Source organism: Leptodactylus fuscus, chromosome 1 (genome assembly GCF_031893055.1).
Source record: "Leptodactylus fuscus isolate aLepFus1 chromosome 1, aLepFus1.hap2, whole genome shotgun sequence".
Lineage (NCBI taxonomy): Eukaryota > Metazoa > Chordata > Amphibia > Anura > Leptodactylidae > Leptodactylus > Leptodactylus fuscus.
Window position 1 is genome coordinate 86,578,569 of NC_134265.1, and position 20,062 is coordinate 86,598,630.

The 20,062-nt window shown below is 41.0% G+C and overlaps 1 protein-coding gene across 1 annotated transcript in view; it reads right to left on the reverse strand.

Annotated features, from left to right (window-relative positions):
- KREMEN1 (kringle containing transmembrane protein 1) overlaps positions 1–20,062 on the reverse strand; it is a 149,672-nt gene that overhangs the window by 74,511 nt on the left and 55,099 nt on the right. Inside the window, exon 2 of the mRNA XM_075273674.1 lies at positions 4,476–4,638. Coding sequence (XP_075129775.1) covers positions 4,476–4,638 — 163 coding nt within the window. The remainder of the gene's footprint in view (positions 1–4,475; positions 4,639–20,062) is intronic.

Genomic DNA, 20,062 nt, shown 5'->3' on the forward strand with positions numbered 1-20,062 from the left:
GGAGTGGTTATCTCTCTTTTACAGGGGGACCCACAAGCTTGGGCCCTTAAACTCCCCGCTGAGGCTGAGGAGTGGGTTGATCTGGGGGGAGTGGGTTGATTTTAAGTCCCTGGGCTCTATTTATTCTGAACCAGACCACATTGCGCTTGCGGAATCTCAACTCCTCACCATGCGGCAGGGAAAACGCTCTGCAGAGGAGTATTGCTTTGAGTTCCGTAAGTGCAGTGTAACGGCAGGTTGGTGTGAGTCAGCGCTAAAAGCTCACTTTAAACAAGGGCTATGTGATCGTGTTAAGGAGCTCTGGGTTGGTCACCCAGATCCCCCGACTCTTGAGAAGGCCATGACTTTGGCGGTCCGTATTGACCGTAAGATCCGAGAAAATTTAAAAGAGAGAGTAGGGCCTGTTGCCTCCAAGTTTTCTGTCTCTTCCTCTCTCTCCTCTGAAAAACCTACCTTTCCTCCCATCACTTCTGGTGAGGAACCCATGCAACTGGGAGCTGTGGATGCCAGAACACGACGAGAACCACTCAGGCAACCAGGTATTTGGGGGGAATAACAATAAGATGTTGTTATCTGTGTCTTTGTCCTCTGGGGACAGATCTGTTGATGGCAAGGCCCTAGTTGACTCTGGGTCTGCAGCTAATTTTATTAAATATTCAGTTGTTGAATCTTTGGGCATTGAGCTTTTGCCACTTGATACACCTATGTCTGTTACTGGAGCGGATTCTACTCCACTGGCCAGGGGTAAAGTCCATTTTAAAACCTCCCTGATCTCTTTGCAAGTGGGTTCTACACATTCAGAGGTCATAAGCCTTTTTGTTATGGAGAATCTCTCTGCTGATGTTATTTTGGGGTTCCCCTGGCTGAAGCTCCATAACCCTATTTTGGATTGGGGTAAAAAGGAGTTGCTAAAGTGGGGAGATCAGTGCTCATCCCACTGTATTGCTTTACATTCTGTAGATTGTGTCAGTGAGGAGAAGGTCTCAGCTACTAAAAGTTGGGAATGCCTCTCCGTTATTAAAACCTGGTGGTATCAGAAATGCCGGATGAATAAAAAATGTTTGCCTGGTTCTCAAGCATCTGTGGTTCAAGCAGAACCAAAATACAAGGCAGGGAAAACTCAGAATCCCTCTAGAACTGGTTTGTCTGGTGAGGGTCCGGTGGCCCCTCATAAAAGGGGGGGTACTGTAACATCTCTGCCTGTTCAGGCCTCTGCGCCACCCTCTCGCATGCTGCGGTGCAGGAGGCGTGTGCAGTTTGATAATCTGCTTAAAGTTTTTAGTTGCACTGTGTGAACACGGCTCTAGTTCTTAATTGGATTTGCACCACACCCGTCTTCTGCCCTTGTTCCCTCTGTCCATTCAGTGGTTGAATTTGTCTTGCCTGTTACAGCCTGCCTTCCTATCAGGTTCAGGGCGGGTTCTTCCTCCCCTATTTAGTCTTGGCTCACAGTCACACTGGGGCCGGTTATTGCCTCTTGCTTGCTGGTTTTTCTTGCTGTTTATTTACGTGTATTCTAATCCTTGACCTCTGGCTTCCCTACTGACAATTCTTTTGGACTCTGATTTGGCACTGCATCGCTCTCTTGTTACCAAACCCTGGCTAGCTGACCTCCCTTTGTTGTTGTTCGTCTTGTCTGCGTTTTGTGTTTCACGTATTCAGGGAGGGACTGTCTTCGTGGTTGTCGCCTATTACCTAAGATAGGGTCTGGCAATAGGAAGGGAAAGGTCGGGGCTTCAGCTTAGGGCTCACTGTCCCTTGTGCCCCTCCCTCCAGGGTTCACCAGCAGCTTCTGGGGAATTATCGTCTGTTATTCCCTAACAAACAGAATCCTAAAGAGTTGTCTTACCAAAGATAACAACAAAAGCTCAAAATATCTTATTTAGAGGATATAATTAATTCACTAAAAATGGTCAGGTAAAGTTTAACATGCCCTAATAGGATTAAAGTATATCAGATAGAAGAGTATATCCATCTAAACAGGACGTTTTCCCCATAAAACCATAATTTTACGCATGCGTAGAGGGGCATCCTTACGTCAGCACAGAGGTTGGTCTCGCTGACTGTCCGTGATTGGCCATGACTGCTTTAGGAGGGTGTGCCTTCTTACTTTAAATAGACCGCCTCCTCTTATAGGGGCAAAGAGATACCAGTGAATAATATATATTATCTGGTCCTCACAATAGGGGTACAAGTGGCGCTTTCAGCTATATTTTTAGCCTATTTTGTGGGGTTATTTTTTGTTATGTTTTGGGTAATTTTTAAATAAACTAATAAAATTATGGTTTTATGGTGAAAACGTCCTGTTTATTTGGAGGTTATACAAATTTTCCCCTAGTGTCATCCATGTCATCTGAGGCTTAGAATGCTGCTCTGTCCTTCCTCCGTAGATACACTATACACATCAGGAATTGGGCAATTTACCCACCACAGGTTGGATCAATGATACAAGAGCTCATCCCAGAATTTCATATAGATTTGGTATAGTTAATATAGTAAAAAAAAATTCTCTGCCATACAGAAAACTAATATCCTCTGCATTTTCTTTAGTGACTCAGGGCTCCTGTGCTTTACTGGGTTCCACCTTTTTATATTATCCATTCCAGCTAAATATTTTAGAATTAGGACACACTTTGGCGCTAGTAAACATGTACTCTCATCTGTTGGTACAATAGGGACCTAAAATTGGGCACCAAATGAATTTGTTATTATAGTAACGTAAAAAGAAGTCATCAGAATTATTAAATGTTATACTTTACACAACAAATTATTTCAGATGCAGTCTATACATTTTCCATTGGGATCAATGATAAATAATAATGTATTCATAAAACAACCTACACAACCTTCTACTTGTAAATTACTTATTTACTTACTGAATTTTGAGTATTGCTTTTTATCAATAAAATTAATACAGAGATAGCTATTAAAATAGATCACAGATTTGGGCTGGGATGTTATTGAGGCAAAGGTGTGTGCCAAGAGCCACAGAGGTACTTAAGAAGACACTCTGCTTTCAATGGGTTATTTATAGGGCTAAGACAAGAAACTGAATTTTTGCCCTGCATAAATAATAGCTTCAATTCATAATATAGGGAGTCAAATTGGACAGAAATCAGGATCCAGTTATGATCCTACTCCGAACATGGTGCCAGTAACAAGTCTAGGAGTTGGGGCTGAAACACGGTCAGTAGATAAGTCAAGGTCAAGACAAGCATGGTATTGAGGTGGAAGGTTGGGCAGCTGTCACAGGGTCAATCTGGTTAACAAACAGAGGTCAGGAGGTGCCCCATATAATCCAATAACACAGGGGACTGGCTGAGGATAGGTTATAAAACGGCCCTTAAAGAGATGGGCAGCAAATCCAGGGTAACCACAAAAACAATCAAAGTGGTTAAATTAATGCAAAACATTTATTCAATTTCTTTTCCTTATTAGACAATTTAGAATATTAACCAATCTATTCTACTCATGAAGGAGATTTATAAGATTTGAATTATTATTAATAATGATCTCTGCTATCCATAATTCGTAATTAACTTGTACAATAAATTGTTATTATTTATTATACATTGACTTCAAATGAATCTTTCATTGAATTTAGAAGAAAGTAAGGTAACAAAGTTTTCCATCCTTCAATATGATTCTCAGACGCTGCAGCACATACTGTATTCTTAGCTGTTCAAATTATATCCTAAAACGGTTTTAAATACATTCATGGTACATGACTTCCTACACCAGACTGTCATATAAAACTATATTTTACCCACGAATACTTAAATAAAAAAGGAGAGCAGGTCAAACCACATCAATAACCTGAGTTCAGTAACAAAAGTGAAAAAACCTTTTAGATATCCCATTATATTGAGTGATGACTATAATAGCCAGATTACAAGGTTGCAGGTTGTAGTGTTTAGACAGATAGTCTGGGCCACATACCAAGCAGCAGACAGACAGCTAGCCAAACACTGGAGTAGAACATGCTATTGAAATAACTTTATTTCTTTGTCTACACAACTTCACGCTGGCGTGCACTGCTGTAGTCAGTGTTCGATGCCAAGGCATGGTCTAAAAATATCACTCTTTCCTTCTGCACAGTTGGCAACTCTCTGTTTGCCCATCACAGATGCCAGTACTTTAGGGCACATACACAACGATTACAGCGAATAGTTCTGTCAATGTCTAGGAAAAGAACTAGCCCCAGTAATAAAACAGTCGCAGCTTTAGTCTTCTTTGATGCATTTGACTAGCAGAAGAAGTTTGAGCAATGGTGCTTCCATAGAGTCCATTGCTGCTTCATTTGCAGGTGCCTATAATTTGGTTCATGGAAATCAGATATGTTGGGACTTCTTCCAGTAGAGGAACAAGACAGACCTACTGAACTTTGGTTGGGGCATATTTATAGTTTAAATATGTTTATGACACAATATGTAAATCATAACGCTAGTCACTGCTTTACTATAATACATACATACCTGCAGTAGTTGTGATCTCCCAAGCCTCCCTCACCATTGGGGTATTTCAAAGTATTGTATGGATGCTGAAAGGTCTCGTTCCAGAAGAGGCAAGGCTTCCCACAATCCAAAGAGGTCTGGTTTTGGTTCCCTCTGTAGTCAGCCCCGTTGACAGTGTAGCATTCTAAAAAATAATTGAAAACCATTATGAAAGATAATTCCCTTTCAGTAATATTTGTTACATAATAATTTTCTCAGGTATAACTTCATGTAATAAAAATGAAATCAATAATCGCAGAGCCATTATTCCTTTACCTACACTGCTCCATACCATTACTCTGTACTACTGCATCCATGACAGTAAAAATATTAAACAGTAGGACTGAAAAATCAAATATATACTTCTAGAAAAGAAGGTATGTCCAGGATTGAAAGCAGGGAATGTGGAAAAATAAATAACTAATACTCATATGTTAATTCCCCTGCTGTCCAGGTTTTTTTTTTTTTTTTACTTTCCCTGTAGTGATGGTGTGCAATACATGCCCATGTCACTGATGAAGCCAATGACTAGCTTCAGCAGTCTCATGCTGTACAATGATTGCATCACATAGTGGCCAAATGCCCTATTATGTCATGTCTACTCTGCAAGACAATGGAAAGACCAGTGGGAACCACAGGAGCGGTGGTAGTGGAACAACACAGGTTTTACCAGGTGAGTATAACTTTTAAAACATGTTTTACCATAATTCCTGTATTTACAAAATTCTGAACAATCTCATTATGCAAAGGCGCCACGTAGAGGAAAAGCAGCTTACTTTGTTGCAGATTTTGTTTGTTTGTTTGTTGCAGGTTTTCATTTGTTTGTTTTTGCATTTTTTGAGTCAAAGCCAAGAATAGCTACAAAAGGAATGTGAACTAAATAGGAACTACCTTCTGTTTAATCCACTCCTGGCTTTGGCTAAAGAGGTTATTCCTACAACCCAAGTCTATATACAGTCCTATGAAAAAGTTTGGGCACCCCTATTAATCTTAATCATTTTTAGTTCTAAATATTTTGGTGTTTGCAACAGCCATTTCAGTTTGATATATCTAATAACTGATGGACACAGTAATATTTCAGGATTGAAATGAGGTTTATTGTACTAACAGAAAATGCGCAATATGCATTAAACCAAAATTTGACCGGTGCAAAAATATGGGCACCTCAACAGAAAAGTGACATTAATATTTAGTACATCCTCCTTTTGCAAAGATAACAGCCTCTAGTCGCTTCCTGTAGCTTTTAATCAGTTCCTGGATCCTGGATGAAGGTATTTTGGACCATTTCTTTCTACAAAACAATTCAAGTTCAGTTAAGTTTGATGGTCGCCGAACATGGACAGCCCGCTCTCAAATGATCTGAAAACAAAGATTGTTCAACATAGTTGTTCAGGGGAAGGATACAAAACGTTGTCTCAGAGATTTAACCTGTCAGTTTCCACTGTGAGGAACATAGTAAGGAAATGGAAGACCACAGGGACAGTTCTTGTTAAGCCCAGAAGTGGCAGGCCAAGAAAAATATCAGAAAGGCAGAGAAGAAGAATGGTGAGAACAGTCAAGGACAATCCACAGACCACCTCCAAAGAGCTGCAGCATCATCTTGCTGCAGATGGTGTCACTGTGCATCAGTCAACTATACAGCGCACTTTGCACAAATAGAAGCTGTATGGGAGAGTGATGAGAAAGAAGCCGTTTCTGCACGTACGCCACAAATAGAGTTGCCTGAGGTATGAAAAAGCACATTTGGACAAGGCAGCTTCATTTTGGAAACAAAAATTGAGTTGTTTGGTTATAAAAAAAGGCGTTATGCATGGCGTCCAAAAAGAAACAGCATTCCAAGAAAAACACATGCTACCCACTGTAAAATTTGGTGGAGGTTCCATCATGCTTTGGGGCTGTGTGGCCAATGCCGGCACCGGGAATCTTGTTAAAGTTGAGGGTCGCATGGATTCCACTCAGTATCAGCAGATTCTTGAGAATAATGTTCAAGAATCAGTGACGAAGTTGAAGTTACGCCGGGGATGGATATTTCAGCAAGACAATGATCCAAAACACCGCTCCAAATCCTCAGGCATTCATGCAGAGGAACAATTACAATGTTCTGGAATGGCCATCCCAGTCCCCAGACCTGAATATCATTGAACATCTGTGGGATGATTTGAAGCGGGCTGTCCATGCTCGGCGACCATCTAACTTAACTGAACTTGAATTGTTTGTCCAAAATACCTTTATCCAGGATCCAGGAACTGATTAAAAGCTACAAGAAGCGACTAGAGGCTGTTATCTTTGCAAAAGGAGGATGTACTAAATATTAATGTCACTTTTCTGTTGAGGTGCCCATACTTTTGCACCGGTCAAATTTTGGTTTAATGCATATTGCGCATTTTCTGTCAGTACAATAAACCTCATTTCAATCCTGAAATATTACTGTGTCCATCAGTTATTAGATATATCAAACTGAAATGGCTGTTGCAAATACCAAAATATTTAGAACTAAAAATGATTAAGATTAATAGGGGTGCCCAAACTTTTTCATAGGACTGTATCTGTTTGATGGACATAATAGAAGGGAAGCCCCTGCTTGTGACCCCTCTGTCTGAGAGCAGCTACTAAGCAGTATTATTGTACTAATTAGATGGATGGCTATTCATTACAATGGCCACAAGTAATTCTACTTTTCTATTGTGACATATATATTATATATACACATGCACACACACCATATATGTGTAGATGTATAAATACTGTATTTATTTTTAAACTTGAGCAAACCAAAGCTGTAAAACCTGCAGTATACAAGACATTATTTACTTGTGAGACATCTTTAAATTGTTCCATGTAATTCTATTTCTACAGAAACATCCTCCCAAACACTGAGGCAGCAATGATGGTGTATGTGTAATCAACTGATTCCAGGCAAGACCGTATTACATCGCAATCAAGCCCCATAAAGCTGATGTCAGATGCCTTGGAATTTACATCCATTAGTGTTCTTAAATATACAATGGGAACTGAAGAATCTGAAATGTCAGTGATGACAGCCCAGCATTTAGACTTCAGAGTTTCCTAATGTTTACGGCATAAAAGTTTACTCAGACATGTCTACAACTAATCAGAACATTCCGAGTCTTTGGTCTGCCTCCTCGCCCTCTAGTTTACAAACGGAGGCACAGTAAGGTGCACACAGAAGCTTGGAAAAAATACACTGTGGTATGGTTTAATGTGTGGTATACTACTGCTTTTAGGTGGGAATATGATGTCGTAGCACATATACGCATCATACAGCAGCACACACAAAATATGCAACCATACAAGCTCTTTGTACACAACTTTTCTGTGTATATAAAGCCTTATTACTATAGTGTATAGTTCTCCAAATTGCAGAAAAATAATTCATGTCCATATCTATGATGGCTGCAAATATAACATGTGTAAGATGCTACCATGTGAACACAAATAATCTGTGAAGTCGTGTACTTGCTAGGTAGTGCCAAGCTCTGTTACCGGAAAGAAAAACTGACAGATTTCCTCACAGTTACAAGATGTAAGATGAATGTTCATTCATTTTTACATTTTTGTTCCCTGCTTAGAGATATCCTAATAAAATTGATCTAGATAGAAAGATTGCCCTCAGTGGTCTAGGGAGCTAAACAATGGAGTTGTACAGATGTCACATATGGCACATGTGTCCCAGAATTTATCAGTAGTGTTGTGGAGCAGAGCCATTAAGTTTTCCATGAATCATAAGTCCTTAATCCTAGCGTAGGTCCTCTCAGGTAGATGGGGATTGGTTTTACCAAAAACCAGGCTATAAAGATATTTAGCATCTGTATGGGGGAATATTCAGGAGATACTGTACCTGGTTTATGGCCAAATTAATGTGAAATAGCTCCTGCAGCACCTGTTTGACCCCTCCTCAAAATAAAATGATGAGAGGGCATGTCCAAAAATATATAGAGAACCACAAGATGCAAAGCAAATATAGGTAGGTGAATTGAATATCCGTAGTAATCCTGCCATATGATACCAAGTCATTAATAACTTCATTTGAATCCCCTGGTATTGAATACATTAAGAGCCGGTATGGGGCCATATAACAAAAAAAAAAAAAAAAAATTTAGGCCAGGGCTTCATGTGACGGAAATGCCGCGATTTACTCGCAGCGGAAACACATGCCCACTTTGCAGTAAAAGCAAGTGCAGTTTTGTAAATCGCGGCATGTCAATAAACGCGAGGGGTTTCCCCATAGATATAATTGTAACAAAGTCCAGGGAGGAAAACTCAGCGAACTTTCTGTCTAAAGCGCTGCAGGAAGAACTGTGATGCGTTTCAACCGTGTTTTCTCCTGCAGTGCTTTTTTGCTGTGGGTTGACCCGTGGGGCCTTTGCCTAATAGTCATCATGGAAAAGACACTTGAACATTAGTCCACTAAATAAGACTTCTCCTGCTACAGATCTACGAAGACATCCATTACACATCCATGGCATTGTAAATAAATATTGGATTTTACCATAGGAAATACTGTGATGTGTGAACTTAGTCTTTAGCCCAAATATAAATCGGGGTTGTTCTGGCCACAGTTTTACACTCTTGGCAATGAAGTGATGTAAGCAGGAACATTGCATCTGACTCTGGTGAACCAGAAGGAACACAGAAAGGCCCATACTCAATAAGGTAAGTACATTGCAAATGCAATATTTAACCCTTTGTCCCCTAAGCCTCTATTTGGAGTTTTCTGTTTGTGATCCTAATTGACTCTGTGTTTTCTGTTATTTCTGTGCATGTTAGATGTTCTTGTTTCACTGAAGTACAATAACATGAAAGGCAAAAGAACATTTTGTAATGGTAAGATCTGCGGACTGCTCACTTTGGAGCTGTAGAAAACTAATTTTCAGTTCTCTACCTTAGTGTCATGTTGTCACTTCTGTCTGGCATACTAACCGGACATAAATTAGAACAAGGTGTTCTCCTTTAAAAGAGAAAAAGAGCCCGGCTTGTAAAAAACATACATTCAGTGCTCATGACTAAATGAATCTGTCCGAGCTAAACCTGATCCTGTAATTAAATTTCTTTTTAATGTTTTCCTTCTGATCTCTTGTTCTCCCGCCCAGAGAGTCTTAGGATAATGGATTCCATGTCCTCTTCTCACACATCTGTACTCCATCTATTCAGCAGGTTGTGTGACTTTTACCTGTGAGGTCCAGACTTCTAGTTTTTCTAACAACCTATTCCATGTGTGAATGTTTCTATGGGAGGGGTTCGAGCCCTCTTATTCCTACAATGGATGAGCAGTACACTGAGCGCTGGCCCAAGAGAGATTCACTCCGGAAGTCATTAACAGCTCGTTTGCGGCATTTTTGGGAACTGAAAATTGCTGCTGAGAAGAAGACTACTGCCACTGGGCAGGGGATAAAAGCGAGCAAGTGCTGTGGTTTTAGGAGATTCAAGGGAATATTCTAGTTTTGTTGATCCAGTGAGTTGTGATACTTCACATCAACTAGAAATGAACTCACAAATAAATAGGAAAGTCAAAATAAAGTGACATAAGCAGCAATTAAATTTCCAATTTTGATACATTTTTATTTTGTGCCAAAACGCCTATCTACTGTAAGTACTTATATTACTGTACTCCGTCCTCTTGGATTCACTTCTAGCTTTGGCTCAAAAAACAGAAAATATATAAATCTTCTGCCCCCATTATTGTCACTCTTTGCTAATGTGGACCCTTCACTAAAGCTACAGACATTAGACATCTAGACATTAGATGTGCAAACAATATTACGTCTATCTGAAGCTTCAAGACATCCATGGAAATCCCTTCTCAGGAGTAAAATATTTTGCCACTATACAGGTAGACTATACCACAGTCACAACTGTGTATACAACTTCTCAAATATCCAGCATGCTGCATATCACATATAGGATGTGGTCAAAAGGCACACTATACTTCATGGAAATACATGTCAGTTGCTAACATTTATCAATTTATACTCCACCGGTTATCATCTATGTTCCCTTTTTTCTATTGTATTTTCCTTCCCATCCTTGGGAATGCCTTGACATGATTGTCAAACTAACTCAAAGCTATAAGGCTTCTCGGAAACCACATGTTTTCAGAGATGCAGAACATATTTGCTAACAACTTTTATCTGTCTCTGGACATACTCATTTTATGGAGTTGTGGGAAGTCTGCTCTAATTCAGCTGTAGGTTATTTACAGTATACAGAACTATTATGAGGTGGCACATAGACATCAAATAGTTAAAAAAAAGACCCATTTCCTGGTCTGAAAAGCCCAATACTAGAGATGAGCGAGTAGTACTTGATCGAGTAGGTATTCGATCGAATACTACGGTATTCGAAATACTCATACTCGATCGAATACTACTAGCTGTTCGAATGTAAAAGTTTGATGCAGAACCAGCATTGATTGGCCGAATGCTATACAGTCGGCCAATCAACGCTGGTTCTTCTCCTACCTTTAGAAATTTTCTCCGTGCAGCTTCCCCGCGGCGTCTTCCAGCTCTTCATTCACTCTGCCAGGCATCGGGCCTGGGCAGAGTCGACTGTGCATGTCCGCTTGTAGTGCGGGCATGCGCAGTCGGCTCTGCCCAGGCCTGATGCCTGGCAAGTGAATTCAGAGCAGGAAGACGCCGCGGGGAAGCTGCACGGAGAAGACTTCTCGGAGGATCCAGCCCGACCCTCACTCGTGGACTTGGTAAGTATAATTTGATCGAATGTTGCCTACCCCTGAAACGAGCATTTCCCCCCCACAGACTATAATAGGGTTCAATATTCAATTCGAGTAGTCCAATAGTGAGGGGCTACTCGAAACGAATATCGAACCTCGAACATTTTACTGTTCGCTCATCTCTACCCAAAACATCATCTGTCATCCTGAATATTTTGGGGCTTTTGTTTATTCAGGGCACACAGCATGATGCCTTTACCAAAAATGCAACTGTGAGCTGATGAATCTCCTGCCTGGAATGCTCCTCATGAGTTCAAGGGGACCAGACTGGCTTGAATTTCTTTTGAGAGTCCATTATGATACTAGTCAACTAATTGTTGATAAATATCCTCTGTAGTATATGTTTGACTAGATCTAGAGGGATCAATATTGTTTTCCAGCATATCACTATTGCAAGTTTAGCTGTCAAGAAAAGCCAACCAGTCTCCTGTGCTCTTTTGGGTATACTAGCCAAGTGGCTATGGCTGTCTTTATTGTCAAGAGCTCACCCAGTGCATATAAAATGAGAATACAAATGTAGTCTTAAAGAGCCTAAGACTAAGTTCTCATAGTGGAATTAGGAGTTAATTTTGAAGTGAATCCTGTTTCAAAATCATCTCTAAATTCTGTCCAGAGTCGACCTCACCTTATATTAATGAGGAGGTAGTGGCAGACACTTATTTTTTCATATAGAAATATAGACGCTTCTTGCTTGATCTTATAGCACTGTTGGTGCAAGGCTCACGTCTGTCGTGGATTACACAGGGATGGAATATGGCAATGAATCTGATGTGCAGACCAACTCAAATTCCTTTACAAATTCTGCCATGTTACGGATGACAATAACTTCAATTCTATAGGCCATTGTAAAATACCATACCTTACAAAGGGATGAAAGGGAAACAATCTGCAGTGTGCATAGGTATTGTTAGATCTGATTCCTAACCACTTTGCCTCAGCCCATTCCCATCCGTGTCCCTTTGTGCCCCCTCAGTAAATAGTATCCCTTTCTGTAAAATGTTCCCCTTAATGTGGCTCCCACAGCACGATGTCCCCTAATTGTGGCCCCTACAGTATAATACCCCATTAATATGGCCTCACTGTACAATGGCTCCTTAATAGACTCATTCTTGTCCTGAAAACAAATGGACAGCGATATATACTTTTTGTAAACACTGAAGTCTATGTATAATGGATGTCCTTTTCATGGCATCTGTCAGCATTAAGTTTTGTGCTCGTTCTTGTGCATCAAGTTCTTCAATAGCAAATTTTTTCCTTTTTGTAACCAAGACAAAAATTTTAAGCATGTACTCACACATATCAATCTTATGGACTAAATATCTCCTAAGGTCAACCTCGGTGTCAAAAAAGAAATAAGACAACACTTTAGAGAAAGTAATATGAGAAACATTGATCTGGTCGGTGCTGGAAAGCCTCTGTTAGTAGGGAGTCGGAACCCACAATTCGCTGTAAAAGGGTTAACTACGAAACTGTGCGGCCATAATGAAAGATAGCTAGAACAGTTAGCAGCTGGAAACAATGCGTCATACCCTATAAAACAGTAGATATTTAAGGTGGTTTTGAGACAAGGCCAACTGTCTTGAAAGCAAAATACCCCATTTTTAGAAAGGTCCCTACACTCAGCCACAGGATGAGGTAAAACATTTAATTACAGGGGGCTGCAGTCTGAACCCGTAATCTGTGGAGAGGACGCTTCCGGCTGAATTTTCATCTGCAAATATTTTCTTTTGTGGGACAGTTTCAATAGGGCACCGTACATAATCTGTGATTACAAACTGAGAAAGACAATTTTCCACCTCGATAACTGCGTCACTGCTGTCCCTGGGACACCCAGCCTGAGAGGTAAAAATATTTCTGAGTCATTTTCATCCTGTTATTTTTATAAAAGCCATATGGCTCCGTGTAAGCTCCAATTTGCACTGATGTTCTTCTTTTCAGTCTTTGTTGTCAATGCAATAAAAATCACTGGAGAATAAAATGTTATTCAAAGCCTGATCACTTCATGTCAAGATGGTGCTATTGGCTGGCTTTTATTGGTTCACAGTTCGCTTTATACTGAAACTTTGAGATAAAGGCTTGAAATGCGCTTCTCTTGGAATAGAATCAGGCCTTTGTGTCATGTGGAGCGGTGTGACATCAAGTTACAGTAAGAGCGAGAGAACGTGGGACCGTACTACCAATGAATCAAAGGACGTTTTCTCTTTTCTATGCCAATTCTTCTGGATTTCTAAACCTCTGTTCTATGCTCAGCTAATCTAATGACAAATTAGAGAATCACATGTCTGATATTACAGGGACTTCTGCTTTATAAATTAAATTCTGTATTATTTGTTTTTCTCTTATAAATATGGATATTATAAATAAAAATACAAGAAAAAGAAATTGAGGTTGAATTTTACTTCCACTCACTAAAATCAATTATCGATGAGCCATTTGCTCAAGATAATTTATATTACAAGATTAAAATAATCTTACACGCTCATATTGCCTAAGAAAAAAAAAAACAAAAACAGTATATGCCCATACTCCTGTAAGGGGGCATTCACATGGAGTAAAGTGGCGCTGATCCTGCCATGATAACTCGCGGCAGAATCAGCGCTGATAAAAAGGCTCCCATTGACTTCAATGGGTTCCGTTTTCCGCACGGAACACATTGAAATGAATGGGAGGCTTATCAGCACTGATTCTGCCGCGAGTTATCATGGCAGGATCAGCGCCACTTTACTCTGTGTGAATGCTCCCTAAGAGGATTAAGTCTTATTCACTCATGCCATGTGCAATCTTTGTTCTCCATTGAGACGGCATGGTCCCATTGACATTAATTGACATGTGTAGATATACGTTTTTCCTTTTTTTGAAAAAAAAAAATGAAGACAAACATTATTTTGGTCCATTTTCTGGAGAAAACAAAGATTCAAATCCAAGGGTATAAACCGAGATATGACCCATGCACGGTCTAATTTTTCCTGGATCCAATACATTGAAAAATCTATAAATTGTTAAAAAATGGTTGCCTTTTTCAAAGACAAAACATGATCTTAAATCACTGGGACCAACCATGGGCTGTCCATGTCCATTATTTATACGTTACTAGAGGGAGGACCCGGCTTCGCACGGGTATATTACATGTTATGTTTGTGTAGTGACCTCATAAGAATTGTCCAGTTTTGCACTGGTGTATTTTGTATATTGTTTCTGTGTATGTCCATAAGCATCATGTGATTATGTGTATCTCATTTTGGATATCAGTGAAAAACCTGTGATCAGTTGTTATGGATACCTGGAGTAAAGCTGTATCTAATCCTTCCCCATGCAGTACTGTGTTTAGACGCAAGTATCTAATCCTTGTTGGTGTGGTACTGTGTACAGATGTGTGTATCTAATCCTCCGGTAAATGAAACTGTGTGCAGACGTGCATATCTAATCTTACAGCATGTGGTACTATGTGCAGACGCGTGTATCTAATCCCTGGCGTGAGGTACTGTGTGCAGATGCGCGTATCTAATCCTCCCCGTGTGGTACTGTGTGCTGAGATGCGTATCTAATTATCTGGCATGTGGTACTGTGTGCAGATGCATGTATCTAATCCTCCAAAGTGTGGTACTGTATTCAGATGCATGTATCTAATCCTCCCCTGTGTGGTATTGTGTGAAGAGGCGCGTATCTAATCCTTTGGCGTGTGGAACTGTGTGTAGACGCGCGTATCTAATCCTACAGCATGTGGTACTGTGTGCAGATGTGTGTATCTAATCTTATGGTGTGTATAACTGTGTGCAGACGTGTGTATCTAATCCTCTGGAGTGTGGAACTGTATGTAGATGCGTGTATCTAATCCTACAGCATGTGGTATTCTGTGCAGACATGTGTATCTAATCCTATGGTGTGTACAACTGTGTGAAGACACGTGTATCTAATCCTCCCCTGTGTGGTATTGTGTGAAGAGGTGCGTATCTAATCCTATGGCATGTGGTACTGTGTGTAGACGTGCGTATCCAATCCCCCGGCATGTGGTACTGTGTGTAGACGCACGTATCTAATCCTCCCCCGTGTGATACTGTGTGCGGAAATGCGTATCTAATTCTCTGGCTTGTGGTACTGTGTCCAGAGGCATGTATCTAATCCTCCAAAGTGTGGTACTGTGTGCAGATACACGTATCTAATCCTTCCTTGTGTGGTATTGTGTGAAGAGGCGCGTATCTAATCCTTCCGCTTGTGGAACTATGTGTAGACGCGCGTATCTAATCCTACTGCATGTGGTACTGTGTGCAGACGCGTGTATCTAATCCTATGGCGTGTATAACTGTGTGCAGACGCGTGTATCTAATCCTCTGGAGTGTGGAACTGTATGTAGACGCGTGTATCTAATCCTACGGCATGTGGTACTCTGTGCAGACGTGTGTATCTAATCCTATGGTGTGTACAAATGTGTGCAGATGCGCGTGTCTAATCCTCTGGAGTGTGGAACTGTGTGTAGATGCGCGTATCTAATCCTACGGCAAGTGGTACTGTGTGCAGACACGCGTATCTAATGCTACGACATGTGGTACTGTGTGTAGACGCGCGTATCTAATCCTACGGCATGTGTTACTGTGTGCAGACGCGTGTATCTAATCCTATGGCGTGTACAACTGTGTGAAGACACGTGTATCTAATCCTCCCCTGTGTGGTATTGTGTGAAGAGGCGCGTATCTAATCCTATGGCATGTGGAACTGTGTGTAGACGCGCGTATCCAATCCCCCGGCATGTGGTACTGTGTGCAGACGCGTGTATCTAATCCTATGGCATGTGGTACTGTGTGTAGACGCGCGTATCTAATCCTCCCCCGTGTGGTACTGTGTGCAGACGCGCGTATCTAATCCTCCCCCGTGTGATACTGTGTGCGGAGACGCGTATCTAATTCTCTGGCTTGTGGTACTGTGTGCAGAGGCATGTATCTAATCCTCCAAAGTGTGGTACTGTGTGCACACACACGTATCTAATCCTCCCTTGTGTGGTATTGTGTGAAGAGACGTGTATCTAATCCTTCGGCGTGTGAAACTATGTGTAGACGCGCGTATCTAATCCTACTGCATGTGGTACTGTGTGCAGACGCGTGTATCTAATCCTATGGTGTGTACAACTGTGTGCAGATGCGCGTATCTAATCCTCTGGAGTGTGGGACTGTATGTAGATGCCTGTATCTAATCCTTCGGCATGTGGAACTGTGTGCAGATGCATGTATCAAATCCTTCAGTGTGTGGAACTGTGTGCAGAAGTGCGTATTTAATCCTCTGGTTTGTGGGACTGTGTGCAGACGTGTGTATCTAATCCTCTGGCGTGTGATACTGTGTGCTGATCTGTGTATCTAATCCTCTGATGCGTGTATCTCAGTTTGGATATCAGTGTTGTATTGTGCATGTGGAGTGACCGTGTGTATTGCAGTTGGAATATGAGTGAAAGTCTTGCAGGTTTGTATTGGCTAAGGGGGGGGGGGGCACTGTGTTTGGAATGCTGTATCTCAGCAACGGTGCGTCCGAGCGAGTTGGAGTCTCGTCTTAAACCTTCCCGGATACCTGAAGTGTCTCTGTACCAAATTTGGTGAAGATTGGTCCAGTCGTTTGGTTCGCATTAGAGCACAGACAGACAGACAGACAGACAGACAGACAGAAATTCATTTTTATAATATAGGGAGATACAGCACCCAGTGCCCCCTACCAGTGCTAATAGGTCCAGAGTCCGTGAAGCCTTACAATTTTGCTTCATGACACATTGCATAAGTATTTGGGTAGAAACCGTATTGAAATGCTCATTTTTGATACGTTTTGATTAACAATAGATGTCAAGGATCTCTCAGACATAGGTGATTGGTGTTTGTGCCATACACCCTTGACTATTTCATGGAAGTACATGAAGAACATACAGCTTTCATCTGTCAGTGCATATATTATTGTGATAAGCTGCAAATATATGAAATAAGACACTACACAAATATAATGTACACGTAGTTCACCACACACACACCGCTCTAGTACAGCATTTGCATATCAACCAAAATAAATATATAAATGATGGTAAGACAGTGAACATCTTTAGAAATCCATCCTGAATCTAAATGGTTTATACACCATCTTTGCATAATCTGTATACGTGGTCTACATGGTGACACGATTTTCCTTAATTTTAGCTGGTGACTTATTAAGTTATTATATATGGATATATTTTACTAATGTATTGGTATGTATACAGTAAAGAAAGACGGTTTAGAGGGCATTCAGTTTTATATACATGTGGTCCACCGACATCTGATATAGTCCAGGTCTCCTAACAATTCTAATGTATCCCACAAAATCTGTGTGCAATGAATTGAAATCTCCTCTAGGTGGGAGTTGCAGTAGATTTCATGTGTTACATGCACCAGTTTTTTGGTATAAGCAATGTTAAGTGTGTCAGATACGGTCATCATTTTTTGGCTCCTCCCACACCCCACCCACTTATTTACAATATGTCATGAGCAAAGGAAAAAATAATAAAAAGGCGCTATTTTTAGACCAAAATTTAATTGCGGCAGTATTGCTTATTTTTGGACACCAGTTGGGTTTTAATAAATGTTTCTCTATGCATCCTTTCATGTTATATTCTAGCTATGAGAAACAATACCGTACTATGAGGAGAACAGATTTCTAGTTTTACTCTACCAGAAGGTTAGCATTTTGTAGATTTTGTCTTCCGATGGGCTGCATGCCTTTATTGGCTTTGATAAAATAACCAGATGTGTTTATGCTAAAATAATGAAGCCTAAGGAATAAAAAGACTCACATTCCACTTTAATTTACACCAGTCTTCTCAAGGAAAACTTGGATTCTGCAATTTAATTTCATGGTCTTATGTGGGCTGCCTTTGTATTTTCACTTATGGTAAATAAGAATTTTACTTTAAATAGGTCATTCTTTAGTAATGGCTATATAACACTGTATAATATCTACACAGGACACTGTGATCCCACCAAGTCTGCAGAATCTGCATTGTATACTGGCAAAGAGACAGCTAGAGGCTAAAAAGTTGCTATTAGCAACCTCAAAGATTAGTTTGCATCTATTTGCATTACTTTTTAGAAACGCCTATGTAGAATTATGTTGGTCATCCTTCAATCTTCAGGATCACAATTAGGATATTTATTTGTAGCTGTATCATATATATGAAATTCTGAATCCTGACTATATTTTGAAGCAGTGATATTTCTGGAAATAATTTAGCTAGCACTGCAATCTATTAAAGAGGACCTTTCACCATATCCGGGCACAGGCAGTGTTATATACTGCCAGAAAGCTGACAGTGCGCTGAATTCAGCACACTGTCGGCTTTCCCGATCTGTGCCCGGTGTGAAGAGCTTATGGCCCGGTACCGTAGCTCTTCTATGGTCAGAAGGGCGTTTCTGACCATTAGCCAGAGACGTCCTTCTGCCGCGCGGCGCCAATCGCGCTGTGCTGTGGAGCGGGGAGGAACGCCCCCTCCCTCTGCTCACACAGCTCGTCCATAGACGAGCATTATCAGGAGCGGGAGGGGGCGTTCCTCCCGGCTCCACAGCACAGCGCGATTGGCGCCGCGAGGTAGAAGGACGTCTCTGGCTAATGGTCAGAAACGCCCTTCTGACTGTAAAGCGCTACGGTACCGGGACCGATAGCGCTTTACACCGGGCACGGATCGGGAAAGCCGACAGTGCGCTGAATTCAGCTTTCTGGCAGTATATAACACTGCCTGTGCCCGGATATGGTGAAAGGTCCTCTTTAAAGAAGAGAATGTCCTCTTTCATATGACACCAAAAGCAAGGTTGTACATTTTCTACTGTCAGAGATATAACTGAAGTGACCCTCCCCTATCCTCATTTTCTCTACATCTTACACAGCCCACCTAGTCCCATACACTATAAACAGTAACATTCAGTAAAAGACAATAACAACTCTTAAAGGGGTTGTCCCATCTCAAGGATCCTATCTAGACTGGTGGCTTATTGACGACTTTTCCTAAATATATTGCTTTAGAAATGCTGCTTTGTTTACCTGCTATGTGAACTTATTCCTCCCTTTGTTTACACTGTGTTGCTATAACCACGGACCTGTGAGCAATTTGTGCCGGTACGATAGCTCTTCAGTCTCAGAAGAAGGGCATTTCTGATAGTCTGTCATGAACGCCCCTCCTCACAGAATTGTCTATTGCACTGTACTGTGAGAGGAGGTGTTCCTTACTGCCCAGCGATGATGCTAAGTGGTGAGGAATGCCTCCCCTACTCCTGATAGTACTGGTCCATAGATGAGGACTGAAAGGGGTGTTCCTCACTGCTCAGCGTTATCTCTGGGAGGTAAGGAACGCCCCCTCTCAAAGTACAGCGCAATAGACGCTACTGTGAAGAAGGGTGTTCCAGACAGACTGTCAGAAATGCCCTTCTGACACTGAAGAGCTATGGTAACAGCACCAATAGCACGTCACTGGGCACACAGAACAAGAATGCTGATAGTACGCCGAATGCACTGTCAGTTTTCTAGCGGTGTATTACACCCAATGTGCTCAAGGACGTGAAAGGTCTTCTTTAATTACACAAATACTGCTGGAAAATTATTATTATTATTATTGTTATTATTTTATTGTTTATTTATATAGCACCATTAATTCCATGGAAAATGTCTGAAAGTTTAGTTATGCTTTACAACCCCTGTGTTGTATCCTGCTGGTTAGCTTGACTGTCAGAATAATGCTTGGCCACATTCTCTGTATACTTTCAACATCATTGCCCATGAAAATTTCACAAGGTCGGCAGTTTTTGAAATACTGGCCCTAGTTACT